This window comes from Asparagus officinalis, chromosome 3, assembly GCF_001876935.1.
Source record: "Asparagus officinalis chromosome 3, Aspof.V1, whole genome shotgun sequence".
Lineage (NCBI taxonomy): Eukaryota > Viridiplantae > Streptophyta > Magnoliopsida > Asparagales > Asparagaceae > Asparagus > Asparagus officinalis.
The window spans coordinates 14,669,317-14,689,663 of NC_033796.1; the positions used below are offsets into that span (position 1 = coordinate 14,669,317).

A 20,347-nucleotide genomic window follows, 5' to 3' on the forward strand; every position below is an offset into this window, starting at 1 on the left:
TTTAGGGGCTGTTTGTTTTTTTTTTTTTTTTTTAAAAATGGAGAAAGCTTTCAAAAATTTCAGCTTTTTGGCAGCTTTTCTTCAAAATCATCCCTTAAAAAATAATTTTGGGGGAAAGCTACTAAAAAGCTGACATTTTTGACAGATTTATCCTTTTTTACCATCCAAAAAAACCTATCCAAACAGCCACTTATACAAGGGGTGGCTTGTTGTAGAATGATTGGGCCTTGGGGTCTAAGTTTGACTAGTTACGGGACCCACTATAGATCCGGGGGATGTAGATATTTTGTTAATTAGTGGGCTGCAGATTTTTTTCCCCCTTTTAAAAGTTTATAATTGAGCTGACACAATTTATTGTGGTAGATTACTCTTTCTTTAATTGCATCTCAATGTAGATACTGCTTTTTTTAAGCAAAGACCGGCGATTTGTAAGATCGTTAGCTTAGGTAGTTACTAGTGTCATGTCCACGTGATGCTGCCATAAGTATTTTCAATGCAATACTTTATCGATGAGATAACCTTGATTCTCAATATATCTATTTATTTAGAAGGCAAAACACAATCGATACCTTTTAGAGCTATTTCTAAATATATTTGAAATTAGAGAGGACAAATTTCATGTACAAAAATTTAAGCGTGCATTTAGTAGCGTTGTTTGCAAGAAATTTTGACCACTCGGTCTAGAATTTTCGTTGAAACTCAACGATATGCTGTCAACTTTAGTACAAAGAGATCACTCAGAAAGACTCAGGAAAGTCAAAAGGAAAAAGAAATTGCTCAGAAAGACTCAGATAAATTTATGCTTGTAAACACGTAACAATGACTACTGTATAATTGTTGATGGTTTATAAGGTCACACAATTAGTTGGATCCAAGATAGGATCGGTTTGTTCAGTGTTTAAAAGGGGCCGTTTTCTTCTATGACTTTATGTCTGTTTCTTGAGTTGGGTGTCTGAGGAATCCGCACAAGTAGAAATCTGTAAGAGTGCGAGAATTTGTTCCCTCATTGTACCTCCAACGATCAAGTTAGTTGATGAACTTGAATGGGGTCAAAAAAGAACTGTGTGTTCTTGTAATTGTGCAGTGTATGCGTAAGAGGATTAGATTTGCGTCCCCCCTTAATGTTAGAATAGTACATATATTTATACTCAATACATAAGGGGTAGATTAGTCACTTCGGTCGAGCACAGAAGGGCGATGGCGAAGTGCAGACTGGCAGCTGAGTCAACATCTGCTTTACATGTGTCGGTTGGCGACTGGATGGAGGATCTCCTCAGCATTAAATGAGAAGTGAGAGGGAGTACGGCGGTGACTCACGTGGTCTGATGAGTCATAAAGACTGTTAGGGTCGAGCTTTGCTACAGGGACCCAAAATATGGGATCAATAAGGGGGACAAGTGAGGTGTCTCCCTCCTATTGGATAATGAGTTGGCCATCATTAATGATGGCCAACTCGTTTTAATGATGACCAACTCGTTATTCAATAGGAGGGGGGCACCTCACTTGTCCCCTCTATTGGTCCCATATTTTGGATCCTTGAGGAATTTTTCAAGCAGAAGTTATCCTCTAGCTTTGCCGAGAAGTAACATCTTTCGAGTCGTCCTCGTGAGGCATTAGTCGAATGGTCGAGAGGACTCCTGATGAGCCATCTTCGACAAGAGGGTTAACTAGTACCGCTTCTCGAGTCGACCAAAAGGAATATCGACTCGACCAGTCGGCTAAGTCGGACTCTCTTGGCTTGGTCTACTAAGTCAATTGTGAAATTACCCTAGGGGGTGAATAGGGTAATAAAACAATAAATATGCAATAAATAAAATTCAATGCAACACAAGACACAAATTAAATGCTAAGGTAATAAATAAGGAGGAGAGTTAGAGAATAGTTATCCAAGATGACACAGCGATATGTTCACAGGGTTCAGTCCTCTGACCTATGTCCCCGACCACCTCTCCCGATGGTAACTTCACTATCACACCCGGTTTGGAAGTTGAAACTTTTTCACAACGATCTCCCCACGAGATCTTACAATCCTCACTATGATCTCCTCAAGATCAATCTCACCACACAATCACAATATGAAATAAAAGAAACTCTCTCACAACAATCCTATGACAAGGATCAAGAGATAAACAAATCAAGCTTAGAGGTTTGTGAGATGTGGAATTGAGAAACCAAAAACTTAGAAACAATTGAGAATGAAAGTTTGAGCTCAAGAACACTTAAAAACAAAACTTAGGGATTTTTCTTTGCTTGCTTAGTTGCTGAAGTGAAGAGAGTAATGGGGTATATATAGGAACCCCAAACAATAGCCCAAATCCCAAACAAGTACCAAAATCCCGAAAATTCAGTTGGTACAAAAACTAGTCGTTACAGTAGATCCGGTCCACCGACGGATCATGTTCGGTCGACCGACTATTTGACCGTTGTACACTCAGCAATCCGGAACTGGTTCGGTCGACCGACAATGTTGTTCTGATCGATCGACCCTCATTCATCGGTCGACCGCACAATGTAAATCAATTGACCGAAGGTGACTGTCTGCAGGGTCATGGAAACAGCTTCTCTGGTCGGTCGACAGACGGGCATGGCTCGGTCAACTGAAAACATGTACATACAGGAATTTGATATTAGTTGAAAATCTGACTTTGTAAATTCAAAATAAAATATCAAATAAACTCCAAAAATTATAAAATTTTGGAAAATGTTTATAAACATGAATGTAAACATGTTAGAATGGAAATTTTTGAAAACTCATTTCCCAATTGTAAAACCTTATCATTTTTCAAAAATGGTCAAAAACATGTTTTTTATAAGTGTATGTGTGAACCCCAATAGCTTCAAGTGTTATCTACTCAATGACTTGCCTACATTAAGCTCTAGAGAGAAAATAAAAATTTAAATATCTCTCACATATGAATACATTGCTTGATACATTGCTTGAGTTCTGATACTTGCTCATATGTTGATGAAGCTTCTCTTGTGTAAGTTGCTCTTGAAAGCTTGTTTTCATCAATTTGCTTCTACCTCCTTGGAGATCATCGTTGTAGCTCATATTCCATCAAATCCTACAATTTGTTGGCACTATTTTGCTTGGCAAAATACGATCTACACAATATCACTCAATCAAGCAATTAGTACCAATAATGGTGTTTGTAAATCATCATCAAAACAAAAGAACTAACAAATTGGGGCATTGGTAGCAGAAATACATCCGTCCACCACTTGTCAATGAATTGTATTTTGGCGAATGTGGACACCATAACAATAATCATCTCCATTCAAAAGTGTGAAAATTTTGAAGTGCGCAATCATTATGCTTGTGTCAAAACAACAATAAGATAAGTCTGGGAAAATGAGGGAGGATGGAGGATTGAGATACTTATATGGTTCTTGGTAAACTTCGCATGGTAGGCAAAATTAAATTTTGTTAAATGTTTCAAGCGAACAATTATGAGAAAAAAATGATACGCTAGTTCCAAAAAAAAAGGAAATTGGGAGGAAAAGATGGATGATTAAAATACTTACATATGGATCTTAATAAACTTAGCATAGTGATCAATTTCAATCTGCTTAAAATGTTAATTTCCAGGGAACAACTTCAAAGGGGTTGTAAATTAAGTTTCTTGGGTTACAATTGTAGAGAGGAAGAGGATTAGGTGAAAGAGAAGTTATTAAGAACAGATGAAGTAAGGATGAAAAGTTAGATTAGTAACTTGAGGGAAACTGGGAAAATGATAAGTTAGGTTACTAGTAATCAAAATTATCCAGAGCTTTCCCTGCTAAATGAAAATCACCAAATAAATTGACATGGATTGAACCGTTGAAAGTGGCTACAGAGATTGTTTATTAAAAAGAATTCCCCGTATGATAGTTGAAAAGAAACTTAAGAGGCAAGGCAAATGCCTAAGTGGAAGATAAATAAATAATATAAGCAAACGCCTAAGAGACTGCCACATGTAGAGGTAGGATCTTACTTTAGTATAGACATACTAGTGTGCACCCCCACCCCGTGTAAAACATGATCCCTAATTTTTTAAGCACTGTATTTTAAACTAGTCTCCTTCTAAGTTTTAATATACATTTGATTTAATTATTGTATGTTTAAAATTAGAAATCATATCCACTCTTGTATACTTGAAGAATAATCTAAGTTTTAGTACATTTGGTTTAGAAATCATATATATTTCTCTATACTTAAAGAAAGATCCAAGTTTTAACAGATTTTATTTGCTTTAATGTTTTATGATACAGTAAAATATTGTAGCATGAACAGTAATTATTTGGATTCTCCATTAAATATAGAGGAGTAGATTTGTACTAGCATTTTAGTTTGTGCTAAGCACAATTATTTTTTCATGATTCAATTTTTTGATAATTACAAAGACCCTATAGTGTATGCATCAGGCTAATACGTATCATATGACCACTTTTATTCTCTATATTCTTAATTTAGTTTACATTTACTGAAATATATATTAGTTAAGTAAATTATTCAAATAGAAATATATTATTAATAATCTTAATTAGCTAATTAGGTATGTAAATTAGATATTTTTGTAATCAATAGAGAATATAATTTTTAACCAAATTTTTTATTTGATTTATTATGCCCCAGCATTTCTTGTTAAGATATGTTACAATTTTACCACGTTAACATGTAAGGTTAGTATTTAAACGTAAAATAAATTCAAAAAAGAAATTCAATAAAAAAATGAAAAATTACATTCTCAACTCTGAAAATAGAAGAGCACTCAATATCAAGAGCCTCACTCCACAATTACAAAACACTAGTGTTTTAGGCCGTGCTAAGCACGGTCATATCATAATTCATCTATATTTTGTCGTGTTTCAATCACTCTTATCCGAATATAAATGTAAAGATCTAACCACTCAACCCTCATCAAAACACGTGAATCTCACTCTCACCCACCCCCATTGAGGTTAGATAACATATTACTATCTGAAAACAATGATATTAAATAATTTATATAAAGCTATAATTAAAATTAAGATCATTTAAACTAATTTTTTCATAATAAATAAATAAAATAAGATAATCAAAATATCCTAAATGCAACTTGAATGATATTAAGATATAAGATAGTTTAATGTTCAAAAAACATTATTCACGAATGATGCATCACCCAAAAAAGTTCATACTCAATCAACCAGTCATAGGATATAATAAGCAACACGTTAACAAAAGTTCTAATAATTTTAAATTATTATTTTCCATCTTGATCCTCTTCTTGAAAGTTGAAAGAGCTAGTTCTTTGTCTATTTTAATTTCTCCTCCAGAGTACATACTAAATCTCTCCACATAGTGATAGCTATGATGTTGAATCTAATAAAATAATAAAAAAATATTTAATATTTTTTGTTATAAAAATATATTTATGTATATTTCATACACACAATAATAAAATTGTAACTTACTTATATTATCATGCATTCTAAATCTTTCAAACAAAACATTTTTCCATTCCTGTTTATGTTGTCAATCACATACATTTTATCAACTATTCCAATCATATCTATATAAGAAAATAATTAAAGTTTAGTATAATTTGATATACATGATAATCAATGAGGAATATAAATTTAATACATACCTATAAGAAATTCGTTTGAATCGATTCTTAATTCAATCTCTCCATAAAGGAAGATATTCAAATTTGTATTATTATATATCATTGTCATCCTCCTTTAGAGCCTTGATATTTGTACGATAATACAAATAGATACCGGAGTGCTTACTAGTTTGTACATCTTACTTGCAATAACAATATTTATGTTTGAGAAAATATGAATTTTTAAATTAATTTTCTCAGTCATAATGCATCATTCTTATGGCAAAAACCATGTACATGCATGTTCTGTTTAAAATTGCATATCAAAATTAAAGTAAATTAATATTATTTAAAATTACAAGTATAACTATATATAAAAATTTAAATATACCTCGTTATCAAGAAGAATAAAGTTAATTCCATACAAGATTTCAGCAATTATATTTTTTCTTTCCATGTTCCAAGTATTGATTTAAAACTAATGGTTAGGTTTTACACTTATAAAGATAAACGGTTGATTAAGAAGTCTATGTGTTACAAAATTAAGATTCAGTAAGATATCACTTTTTAATAATTTAATAATAAATATATATTAGTTAAAAAAATTCCTATATATTAAATATTGAGAGATATATATCATATCATATCATACTCTCTTTAAAAGCATGAGTTCAAGAAAAACTTTTTATGGACAATATTACCTTTAATATTTTAAATATTTTATTTAAATCTTAATATATCCTAATGATAAATATATCCTATCCTAATACCACATGAACTATCTGTAGCTCAATAATTTTAAAAAATAATATTAATTAAAATTTATAGTTAACAATTCAATATCTCAAAACTTGTAGAAACACCCTCAAAAGTTCAAATTACAAACAAGCACCATGAAATTCTAAAATTTTAAAGCTTGCAAACAACATAGATGAATTCAAGGGTTTACTATGATGCACCTAAAATCTTTTGATGTTTCAAAACTTAAAATGATAAACATGAAATCAAGATATTAACAGCAGCCTCTGAAGAATTTAAACTTTGTAATTAACAACCTCAATCAATGTCTCAAAAATTATAGAAACACCCTCAAAAGTTTAAAATATAAAAAAGCACCCTAAAATTCTAAAATTTTAAAAATTTCAAACAACAAAGATGAATTCAAGATATTACCCTCAAGCACCTAAAAGTTTAAAATTTATAACCAGTACACATCAAATCCGGAAACTATTGGCAGATCATTAAAATCTAATTTTTTAAAAAATAACCCGAATTTTTAATAATTGTAAAAAATACCCTTAAAATTTAGAGTTACAAGAAATATCCTAACATATAAAAATTACCACCGACAGGTGAAGCATAAATAGAAGTTATAACCACCAAACTTAAAAGGAATTAAAAAAACACTCTCGAAGTTCTAAAAATTATAAATCACACCCTCAAAGTTTAATCTCAAATCTTGGCAAAGAAATTGTAATTGCTTGGATGACTTGGCAAAGAAGATTAATATGGATGACTTAGATTGGGAATATACAGTGAAATTTTTTGAAAAAGGAGGAACTGATTTGTCAAGCTCTGATGGGAAGGTTAAACTCAAAGGTTTTGCTTTAGGGTATAAATTTAGTAACATAGAGTATAAATAGATGGATGTAAAATTCCCATAAAAATAGTTATGAACAATACTTTGTCAATATCTTTTTATGAATTACATCATGCTCTCTTTAAAAGCACGAGTTCAAGAAAATCTTTCAGTAGACAAAAATACCTTCGGAATTCAAATACTAAACTATTAAATAAGAGTAAGTTGATAAATTGATAAATTCTTATTGGATATACATAGTATAAAAATAAGGATATAGTTTAAATCGAAATGTAAACATGAATGAAAGAGTAGCTTAACTAAATTAGACGATTTATAAATGCCAAATTACCCCCTCGCTCTTAGATGTGATCAATGTTCAAACTGTATACAATTATTCACGTGCTACATGATTAACAATGCCAAACTGCGAACAATTATTCACATGTTATATGATTAATAATTATACACGATATGACAATCTCTCACCGACTAAAATTCAAGTAGTTCGCGGCAAGCTTAGATAAATTAGAAGATTTATCAAATGCCAAATTTACCCCCTTGCTCTTATATGTGATCAATGATCAAACTGTAAATAATTATTCACTTGCTATATATTAATAATGCCAAACTGCAAACAATTATTCACATGCTATATGATTAATAATTACACACAAAGTGGCAATCTCTCACCAACTAAAATTCAAGTAGTTCAAGGTACTGCATAATTAGTTTTAAAAGTTTAATTATACTATTATTATTTAAATAGAACTCTATTTAAAATTGTTATCCTCTCGCATGCAACATTATATGTAACATCACATGCCAATATATATAAGTCAAGAAATTATAACGATTTCTATAGCACTTTTATTTCCTTCTACAGTTATGTGCCTTTGTTATTAGATTTGATTAGATTATTTTAAAGCAATTAATTATATTGTATGTTTGATTTTTTTTCGAGATCAATAAATTGTAATAATTTTCATAGCATTTTCATCTTCTTCAACATGTATGTGCATTTGTTATTTTCTTCTAATTAGATTAGAATAGATTGTTTAAAAATTATGAATTATGAAATTGCAACAACTTTTATAATACTTTTATCTATTTTCTTCTTATTAGATTAGATTAGATTATTTTAAAATAATTAATTATATTGTATATTTAATTTTTTTTGGATCATAAAGTTTAATTATACTATTATTATTTAAACAAATATTGTTTGTATAAAAGTCAAAGAGAATCTCACACATTTTTTAGATCTCAATGTCAATTATAATACTTATATATAGGTTTTGGTTAAAATAAATTTCTTGTTTGGAGTTAACTTATATGATCCTACTTTAATCGGATTAGATAATTTAACATTTGTACACCCAAACTCTTTCACAAAACCAAGAGATTTTTAAAATTAATCTTGGGGGTTACTTGCATTGAAAAAAATTATATTAGAGTGTCCATACAGTTTATTTTATAGTTTAAAATTGTCAACATATTTTGTCTCTTATGCGTATTAATTATGTGTAATAATATAATTTAATTGATCCAAGTATATCCTAATATATTTCTAGACTCTTGTCTTATTTTTTGCTCTTTATTATGTACAAAACCTAGCGATTCTTATTCAATTCCTTCTTCTTCCTTTTTTCTCTTGACATTATCTTTTGTTCTTCATTATGTACAAACCCATTTCATGGTTAGGGTTATGGTTTTCGAGGGAGGAGCAAAAGACAAATATGTTGATTTTTGTGTTGGACTCTATTATTTGAAGAGATCAATTTTAAGAAATCCAACTCCAACATGATATCACAGTTGACGTAGATGATAAAGACGTTACTCTAGAATTGCCTAGGAAAAATATAAATGTGGAGAAAGATTGATCTCGACTCAATCAAAATATGAAACAAAAAGAATAAAATTATAATATTTTTTCAACATTTTATATTATAACTTAATTTTTTGAGTAAAATTAGGAAATTTTAGAAGGAATTTTCATGCAAATTTTTTAAGATTTTTGTATGCTTATGTGATTGCTTTTATCACATAAAATTATACTATAGTTACTATTAATCTTTAGTTTTAATCTTTTTATTATTTTAAGTCTATTAAATAATGTAGGCTAATCTCATATATATGTATCATGCTTGTCGTACTTCTTTTTTTCTATATTTGCTTTTGAGATTGTTTATTATAAATCTTTAGCTTATAATGTTGAAAAGTATTGTGCAATTCTATTTTTAATGCAATAAGAAATGTTATTTCTTTATTGCTAAAACTATAGTTCATAATGATATTGTTATTCATCCTTGACTCCATACTATAACTTGGGATTAGTAGAATTTAGAATATGATATATATTATCAATTTAACTTATTTTTTTTATTATTCTACTTGAAGATATTGTTATATCAATTAATATCTTTTTTTAGGAAATCAACAATGATATCCCAATTAAGTATATTGATTCCAGTTTAATACAAAATCCATTAGATCGATTTTTTACAATGTTTAAATAAAAAGTATAACAAATCTAATAATCAAAATGAATCTTACTTATTTATAGTAATAAATAAATTATTTTGATATTTAACCATGTGCGCATGTGCATAAAACTAGTTTCTTTAAAATTTGAACAGATCTTATCGAATTTGGTTCTTGATTTACGGGAAAAAAAAGTGAAAGCACTACTTAAAGAATGATATTCACCTATTACCTATATCACCTTATCCCGTATTCGGTTTTCGTAATTGTGGAGTACACATTTTCCCTATCTTACCACGTCCTCCTTAAAACTGATCACGTTTTTTTTCATAAACCTTTATAGCCTGTTTGGATTTGTAAGGGGTGAAGGAAAGTTAAGGGAATCTAGCTGAGAGAATGGAAGGGAACGGAGTTCCCTTCCCCTTAGTTACACCTCAGTTTGAGGGTAACAAATTTTATACTATTAGGACGTGAACTAAGGGGAACTAGGATGAATAACTTTGCCTCCTAAATGTTCCCAAAAAAGATAAATAGAAGTGAATGGTTCCCCTAACTTCATTTCACCCTTATTCCCCTCAATCCAAACAAGCCCTTAAAAAATAGCTATTAAAGAGATCACTGGGCTTAATCTGACGGTCAACATACCATCGCGCAACAGTAGTCTTAATTTAATCAAATCAAATCAAATGATTCCACCCTTAATCAGATTTCTTTGCACGCAAGTAAATTGAAATCAAACCCCTAATCCATCCCATTTCCCCTCTCTCTAAAACCCTATAAATACTTTTCTTGAAGTGAACCCAGAAATCAAAAAGCCAACTACAATGGCCACCGAAGACTACAACTCCTCAGATTGGGAGAAGCTCTCCTCCGACCTCTCCTCTTCCTCCTCCGACGAAGAGCCGGCCGCTAGAACCGACACCGACTCCGACACCGACTCCGACTGGTTCGTCGTCAAGAAAAAGGAACAAAAGCGCAAACAAGAATCGGACGACGACGACGACGTCGACATGGTAAGATTCTACTGCCCCCAAGAAGATTCCGATCACGACGATCTCACCTTCTTGAAAGCAGTCCTCGGCGATTGCATCCCCGAAATCATGGCCGAAGAAAAATTCTCTCTTGACTACATCGAGCAGGACGTTTTCCCTCGTCTCCCCACAAGAGCCCTCCTCCGCCTCGGGCCCGCTTCGGCCCGTTGGGCCCGATGGATCTCCAGCCCGTTCTTCATCCACACGCACTCTCTAACCGCCCGATCTTTATCGGGCTTCTTCTTCCACAACTCGAGGGGGTCTCCATCGTTTGTATCGCTCGACGTCGAATCTTGCTTGTTGCCTGATCCTTCGCTTTCTTTCCTCCCTGAGCCTGTTCATATTAAAGCGTCGAATTATGGGTTGATCTGCTGCAGAGGCCGTCGGAGTTTGAAATACTACATGTGCAACCCGACGACAGCACAATGGGCCTTGCTGCCGCCCCCGGCCCACGACCATGGAGACGACCCTGCTGTCGTCATTGTGATGCAAGAACCCGTAACCTACAACTTTGATGCGGATTTTTTTCTTGTTTGCGCGTATGAGATCTTTGAAGGGGTTTTTGGGTTCGAGACTTTCTCCTCGGAGAAATGGGAGTGGAGAAATTCGAACGAGATTGTAGCCGCAGAGAAGATCGTGTCGGGTTGTCGGGTTCAGGGGTGTCGGTACTGGGGGCTGCGTACTGGAGGACGACATTGCAGAGCGTGGTGGCGTTCGATCCGGTGGCGGACACGTGGCGTGAGATGATTTGTCCGGTGGAGACAGAAAGGCAATGGCAAATTGGGGAAATTGGGAGGAAATTGTGTGTTGTGAACGCAGGGCATTCGGCGAAAGTGGAGGTCAGGGTTTGGGATGGGGGGAACAGCTGGAGGAAGGCGGAGAGGGGGAGAGGGAGGTGGCGATGTGGGACCCGATCAGGAAGGCGGTGACGGCAACGGATGTTGAGTGGGGGAGTGAGAGGGTGGCCGGGGAACCTGGACCTGGATACCGTGCTGATTTTGTGCCGTTCGTGAGCAGCCTCGTGAATGTCAAGAGGTTTTAAAGATTGGATCTTTATTTCGCTTCGTGTTCTTTTGCTACTTCAAGTTGCTAGTCACAGGTTAGATGATGCATATTTGATTTGTGATATTAGGTTTTTGTGACTGTTATGACTTATGAGATATTTGTGTGGTATGATCTTGAATTAAATAATTAACTAACGAAAAATAAATTGAACTAGGTATGGTGTGCATCTTTGATTTGTGATATCATGTTCTTTGAATGTTATGTGATATTGGTGCGGTATGAAAGTGAACCAGCTAGATAGGTGATATGTTGTGTGAGGAGTGCTTTTGTGAGGATTTCAATTATAAGCATAGTTATTATTTGTATTATTCGCAAAAATTAGCTGCATTTGAATTTATAGTTGTTTGTTTAGCAGTGAATGTAGTCTTTTGTAAAAAGTATGAAATATGTAGCTGTAATTGTAAAAATAAGTCATATGTGCAACAAGTAGGTATATCTGTAAAATGCTCTATATTTTATGAAATTGTTTTTTTTTTTTTAAAAGCGCCTTATAAGTATCTGCTGAACAAACAACTCTGAAATCTTTAACCTCTCGCTTTTGCTTATACATGCAATCGCCAATCAAGAAGCTGGTTGGTGGTATAATTTTTATGTCTACCTAATGCAATCCACTGAATTATTACTTTGTGGGTAGCTTTACACTTGTTTGTTTATTAGAAAAGATTGTCTTATATTAACGTGTTTCAACTTCAATTTAGACTATTCTCTTACTTGAGGAAGGCACCATCTCATCTTAATTCTCAACCTAGTGTCTTGACCTTGACTTCATTCCGAAAAAGATAAAAATAAAAAAAAAAGAAGAAGAATAAGAATAATAAGACCTTGTCTTATCTTGACTTGTCTCTCTTTTTTTTTACTGTGGCAAATATACATTTGTCTTTGCAAGTGCTTTCATTAACTTTGTTCAGATAAAATCAGTTAGCGTGTACCTATTAGTTTACTGGAAAAGATTATTTTTTTGCTTTTTTGTGAGTTGTTATCTGTGTCACTTGAAATTTTTTATTTGTGTTTGACGAAATAATGAACCTATATGTTATTCGCTTGTTTGATTAAGCATCTTTTCATTTGCAATATCAATTCTTTCTGATGATTCTATCATCTATGATATTATTGTGCTACGGAATTATGTAGATAAGGTATATGACTTGATTTTCTGAGATTTATATTCTTTTGCATCTTTTTATTGCATGAGCCCTGCTCTGTTTGTTGGCAATTATAACTGTAATTATAGATGTCGTTTGCATAATGTAGATGTATTTGAAATTATGGCTGTTTTTGTTTGTTGTATCATAATAATTGAGTTGAAAATTAAAATAGATAAATGATTTGCGGTTCTGATGAAAAAAATAGCTACAAATTAGAACTATCACTCTGCTAATTGCAGCCACAATTACAATTTTTCACTAACCAAACAAGTCGGAAATCTTTAGCTGGTCTATACCTATATGGAATGGTCAATCAAGAAACTTTTTAGTGGTTCATTTCTATCCTTTGTTCACAATGTAACCTACTGAATTTTTAATTAGCGTGTGTAGTTGTAAATTTGCTTGTTAATGGAGAAGGTTGTCTTATAAAAAAAATACATGTTTCACTTTCAATTAAGGTTGTCTTATAACTTTGAAAGTTACTTCTATAACCTACTTTTTACTTCTAATACTTCCATTATCCAAACGGGCCCTAAGGGTCTGTTCGTTTGCTAAAAAAAATCAGAAATGTCCTGCCACCTCACCTTTCAAGAAAACCCCCATGTGCCACATAGGTTTTTGTTTTCAAGAGTTTTCCATTTCTCATGTTTGTTTCGTTTTTAAATTTCAAGAAATGAAGTGCCACATAGGATGCCACCTCACATTTTCAAGAAATCTATTTTCACAACAAAAACCTATGAAAACACTGGGAAATATCACTTCAGAGAATTATTAATTAATAAAAACACTGTTGGAATAGTGAAGAAGAATAAAACATAATACTTAAATTCCTGATTTCTCATTTCCTTTTTTTTGTTCTCAAACAAACACAAAAAAATAGAAATCAATACTACTGTTACTATGGTGGTTTTTTTTTGTTTTTTGTGTAACTTGGCAGTGAAAATGAGAGTTTTCTTTGCAAAACAAACAAAAAAAGAAATATAGGAAATATGTTGAAATGGGCTGAAATCATTTCACAAGTGACATTTCCATTTCCTTTTTTTTTTTTTGGAAATAGCCAAACAGTTCATAAGACTATTCTCTTACCGGGGAAGGCATCATCTCAGATTAATTCCAAAAGCATGCATTGACATTGACTTAACTTTCTTTTCAGTGACAATTTTATAATTTTCTTTGTCGGTTATTTTCACGTACTTTGTTCAAGTAAAATTTAGCCAACGTGTACTTGGGTTTTCAAGTCACAAGTTAGTCTTGTGACTGTTGCAATCAAAGTGAGCAACACTGTTTGTTTCTTTGTTGATGACCTTTTCCTTTTCATAAGTCATTTTCATCTACAAAACCTCTCTCTAGTTTCCTTCGTAGATTTCTTCAAACTTCGTCAATTTCCTGTGAACTTCTTGTTGTGCGCGGCGGAAGCTTTCTCAGGCAACACAAACAATAACTCGAACTAAACAACAAACAATATGCAAACCACAACCACATCAAGAACACACAATTTACGTGGTTCGGCAATTCGCCTACGTCCACGGGACAAGGAGGGGGGGGGGATTTTACTATTAGAAATCAAGAGAATAGCATAGGGTTGACAAATCTGGCTCAGCATCGCCAACCCTAAAACAAGCAGCCTTGATCTCGCTCAAAGCTCTCCCAACAATTGGATGGCAACACAATCTCGTCTGAGAGGCTGGCTCAAATGCGTCCTACAGATAACCCTAAAACGAAATCAGGTTTAGGGTTATATATTACGTTTTACAAAGAGCGAAACGCGTGCAAAACAACCTGAAGCCCAGTCCAAATCATCGTCGGTCGAGTCCCGCACAGGTCTCGCGGTCGACGGCGCCACCGGTTCGACCCGAAATCATGCAAAACCCGAGAGCAGAAAATCTACAGTCATCCGCGGTACGACCGCGCCGGTCGACTCACGCACACCAGCTCGCGTCGACCCGCGCCGGTCGAGACCCGCCACGCACGTGCAGAGAGCCGCGCGAACACACTCGGGACGCGGCCTACAGGCACGCCACGCCGTCTGCCCGTGCCGAGTCCGATTCCCAGTCGGTCTGGTGCACGTTTGCGGTCGATCGCGCCGGTCGACCGCCCAACTCTCTGCTGATTTTTCCTGATTCTCTGTAATTCTTCAATTCTCCACCTCGGCGAATGTTTCCATCAAAACTGAGCCGACACCAAATCATCCAATAGTCCCTCAACAAGTCAGGGAACCAATCTAGAGCTGAAACGTGATCTCCCCCCCATCTGAATCAACTGATCAAACCGGCTGCATCTGAAAGACTGCCTACGTATCCTCTTGCCCAAGAAATCAAGCCGAACGTAGTTCACCCAAATGGCCTCCAAAGGCCTCAGCACTGAAGGATGTTCAAAAGCTTCAAACAATTACCAAATTTCACTCCTGAAACAACTTTGGTCAACATATCTGCAGGATTGTCATTTGTGTGGACCTTTTCCAATATGACATCACCATCATCCAAGACGTCCCGTACAAAGTGGAATCTGACGTCGATGTGCTTAGTGCGCGCATGATAAACCTGGTTCTTCGCTAAATAGATAACCGACATGCTATCACAATATATCCGAATAGTCTCCTGAGCAATCCCCAAGTCCTCCAATAATCCACGCAACCATAAAGTCTCCTTAATTGCTTCAGAGCGTGCAACGCCAACATACAGGCCCCCCTGCAAATGTAAAAGCATAACCTGACGTAGACCGGCGTTTGTCAAGATCTCCAGCATAGTCTGAATCCACATATCCAATACAAGCATGCCCATCCTTCTCATCCTTCTGAAATACTAAACCAACATCCACGGTGCCTCGAACATACCGTAGAATCCACTTCACGGCCTCCCAGTGACCCTTCCCGGGGTCGTGCATGTATCTCGATACCATGCTCACGGCCTGTGATAAATCTGGCCTCGTACATACCATCACATACATCAAGCTACCTACTACACTGGCATATGGGACCTTCGACATATAATCTCTGTCCTCAACTGAAATACATCAAGCTACCTACTACACTGGCATATGGGACCTTCGACATATAATCTCTGTCCTCAACTGAAACAAGTAACATCAACGCTGAAAGCTTGAAGTGGGGAGCCAATGGTGTGCTAACTGCTTTTGCATTTCCATCAAAGCTGAATTTCTTCAACATCTTCTGCAAGTAGTTCTTCTGTGTAAGCTTCAAACACCCTCTCACCCTGTCTCTCTCGATCTCTATACCCAATATCTTTTTTGCCTCACCAAGATCCTTCATCTCAAACTCGGATGATAACTCCTCTTTCAGCTTTCGAATAGCCGAAGAATTCCTGGAAGCAATAAGCATATCGTTAACATATAAAAGCAAATATATGAGCTCACCATCCTGTAGCTTGTGCATATAAACACATGGGTCATATGGGCTCCTCGTGTACCCTCGGCCAATCATAAAGTCGTCGAATCTCTTATACCACTGTCTTGGTGACTGCTTCAAATCATAAAGAGACTTCTTCAGCTTGCAAACCAAATCTTCCTTTTCTGCAGCTTTGAAACCCTGAGGTTGTGTCATGTAGATCTCCTCATCTAAATCTCCGTGTAGAAAGGCTGTCTTCACATCCATCTGGACCAAATCCAAATCCAACTGTGCCACCAACGCCAATAAAATCCGAATCGACGAATGCTTCACAACGGGTGAAAATACCTCGTTGTAATTAATGCCCTCAAGCTGTGCATATCCCTTGGCAACCAGTCTGGCTTTGAACCGAATGTCCCCAATAGAGGATCCCTCCTTCTTTGCATATACCCACTTGCAACCAATAGCTTTCTTACCCTTAGGTAGATGTGCAAGTGTCCAAGTGTCGTTCTTCGGAAGAGACCGCATCTCCTCCTTCATAGCTTCCCTCCACCTGATCGAATCGGGGCTAGACTCTACCTCCCTGAATGTGGCTGGAACCATATCGTCAACGACCTCCACTGATAATGCATATGCGACCATGACATCATTATACCTAGCTGGCCGACGAATCTCTCTCCTCGGTCTATCTGCTACAATGGACCTCTGAACATGACCCTGTTCATGAGTCCCATGATCCACTGTATCCTGTATCTGCCTGGCTGTCATCTTATCTCCTCCCAGTGTCACCTCTGTAGGAGCCTCAATGGATACAGTGCTCTCTGGAGTGGGTGTCCTCCCAGTGTCACCTCTGTAGGAGCCTCAATGGATACAGTGCTCTCTGGAGTGGGTGGAGTCACATCTTCCTCTACCTGCTGCGATATCTCTCATGTCTGGTCTCCCTCCACCTGCTGAGGGGCTTGAGGCCTCATCATGTACGCCTCGTCAAATGTGACATCTCTGCTAATAACTATCTTCTTGTCCTGTGGATCCCATAATTTGAAGCCTTTGACTCTATCTCTAAATCCCACAAAGACTGCTTTCCTCGCTGTCGGATTTAATTTACCATCACTGACATGATAATAAGCTGGACACCCGAATACCCGAAGCGACTCATAGTCACTAGCCACCGAACCAAACCAACGCTCCAAAGGAGTCTTCCCGTCTATCGTAGTGCATGGCAACCTGTTCACGAGATGGCTCGCATAAACTACTGCATCGGCCCAAAAAGATCTAGGCAATCCACTCTGCGTCATCATACACCGCACCTTCTCCAGCAAGGTACGGTTCAATCTCTCAGCCATCCCGTTCTGTTGCGGTGTTTCTCGAACTGTGAAGTGTCTTCTAATGCCGTGATCCCGGCAAAACTACAGAAACGGATCACTCTTGTACTCTCCACCGTTATCTGAACGTAGAGTCTTCACCTTTCTACCTGTCTGCAGCTCCACTTTCTTCTTCCACTCCACAAAAATATCCAGGAGCTAATGTTTATGCTTCATCAGGTATACCCAATTCCTCCTAGAATAATCATCAATGAAAGTGACAAAATAGTTGGCCCCACCAAGAGATGTGTTCTTGGAAGGACCCCAAACATCTGTGTGAATATAATCCAATGTACCTCGTGTGTTATGAACAGCGGTGCCAAACTTCACTCTAGTCTTCTTTCCAAGTACACAATGCTCACACAATTCCATCTTGCAGGTCTTAGCACCTTTCAATAACCGCTGTTTAGCCAATGACTGTAGGGACTTATCACCTGTGTGTCCAAGTCTCATGTGCCATAAGGTGGTAGTGTCCTCCTCTGTAGTGATAGAAGCTGCCAGACCCCATGTAACTGTCTTGCCCTTCAAGTAGTATAGGTTGTTTTCCCTGACACCTCGCATCACCACCATAGAACCCTTCGTGACCTTCACTGTAGCTTCCTCTAAGATCACTCGATATCCTGCTGCCTCCAAAGTCCCAAGAGAAATGATGTTCTTCGTTAACTGTGGCACGAATCTCACTTCCTTTAATTCCCTCACTACACCATCATGCATCCTGATCCGGACTGAACCAATACCACCAATAGGACATACGTGGTCATTACCCATAAGCACGACATCCCCTCTTTCTAGCTCCTCAAAGCTAAAGAACCACTCCCTCTTAGGGCAGATGTGATATGTAGCTCCCGAATCCATCATCCACTTCGTGGAATCCGCATAGCAAACCGACGGTAATGCAGGGCATGAATAGCCTGAAGAATCTGAATCTGAATGCTCACCAATAGCTTTTGCAACATTCACTTCTGAAGCTTGTGCAGCTTTCCCCTTATTCTTCTCGGCTTTTTCTTTCCACTTTGGGCAGTCTATCTTCCAATGTCCTTCTTCTTTACAATACCGACATTGATTTCTACCAACACTCTTATAGGCACTCCTATTCTTTGACTTTGAGCGGTTGAACTAACGACGGTTTGGATCTCGGCCTCGAACTGCTAACGCATCTCCCGTTGCCTTCTCGGAGGGTTCACCATCACTCTTCCTCAACTCATAGTTCACCAAAGCTGAGGTCACCTCCTTGTAGCTAACTGTAGTTCTTCCATTGATCATAGTGAGAACGAACGTACCATAATCATCTTCGGGCAACGAACATAGAAGTAGCATCGCCTTGTCTTCATCCTCAACTATAATATCCACATTGGCCATATCTGAAAGTAGCTTAGTGAAGTTGTTGACATGATCCCTGATGGAAACCCCTCTCTTCATCTTAAACTGGTAAAATCTCTTCTTCAAGTGAAGCTGATTCTCAATGCTCTTCGTAAGATATTTCTCATTGAGTGTTTCCCACATCTTCTTCGCCGACGTCTCGTTCATAACATCATAAATAAGATCCGGCGTCAAGCATGACCTAATAACACCACAAGCTCTACTGTTCATCTTTCTCCAAACCTTATCCTCCAACTCAGCGGGTTTCTCTTTTAACTCAAGAGTCTCCTCCAAATTCTGTGCATCCAAAGCATCCATCACCTGACACCTCCACAATCCAAAATTGATCTTGCCATCGAACTTCGGAACATCAATCTTCGTGTTATTGATGCTCAGACTCTGTATCGCCTTTGTTAGAGACGAACCTGACGTGCTTGCATCTCCCATGTTGTCGATCTAGCTCTGATACCAATTGTTGTGCGCGGCGGAAGCTTTCTAGGGCAACACAAACAATAACTCGAACTAAACCACAAACAATATGCAAACCACAACCACAGCAAGAACACATAATTTACGTGATTCGGCAAATTGCCTACGTCCACGGGGCAAGGAGGGGGGAGATTTTACTACTAGAAATCAAGGGAATACAAATAGGGTTACAAATCTCTCAGACCAAACCCTAAAACAAAGCACTTGATCTCTCAAAGCTCTCCCACAATTGGATGCAACAAATCTCTCTTAGAGGCTGCTCAAAATCGTCCTTCAGATACCCTAACAAATCAGGTTTAGGATATATATAGCTTACAAAACGAAACGGGTCAAAAACCTAAAAGCCCAGCCCAAAGGTCTGGTGCACGTTTGCGGTCGACCGCGCCGGTCGACCGCCCAACTCTCTGCTGATTTTTCCTGATTCTCTGTAATTCTTCACTTCTTCTCTACCCCACGTCTCTTGACTTCAGAAGTCAATTCTAGTCGGAAACACATTAAAGTGTTCTTCTGTTCATATCCAATAAGCTACGAGGAAAGTATCTCTTCTCTTTTATTTAATCAGTCTATATTCTATTTATCTTGTATTTAATAGCACGTAGTTCTCATGGAGAATGTTTGAAAGAGATTCAGTAGAACAAATTTTCATGAAAGTAGTTGTTAAAATTTAGGGTGTGTTTGGATTTCAATGGGGTTAAGGGAAGTTAAGGGAAACTAGGTGAGAGAAGGGAAGGGAAGGGAAGGGAGTTCCCTTCCCCTTGATTACACCCTAATTTGAGGGGTAACAAATTTTATACTATTAAGGGGTGAACCAAGGAGAACTAGGGTGAATAACTTCACATCCTAAATGTTCCCAAACAAGGTGAATGGTTCCCCTAACTTCCCTTCTCCCTTATCCCCTCAATCCAAACAAGCCCTTAGAGA

The 20,347-nt window shown here is 36.6% G+C and overlaps 1 protein-coding gene across 1 annotated transcript; it reads left to right on the forward strand.

Annotated features, from left to right (window-relative positions):
* Nucleotides 10,352-11,411, forward strand: LOC109834667. Its single transcript, XM_020402698.1, has one exon. It carries the CDS (start codon nucleotides 10,458-10,460, stop codon nucleotides 11,409-11,411), a length of 954 nt encoding a protein of 317 aa, XP_020258287.1. The 5' UTR covers nucleotides 10,352-10,457.

Bases quoted from the DNA above. Each gene is read 5' to 3' on its own strand.
- LOC109834667 (XM_020402698.1), top strand. From the start codon at position 10,458: ATGGCCACCGAAGACTACAACTCCTCAGATTGGGAGAAGCTCTCCTCC.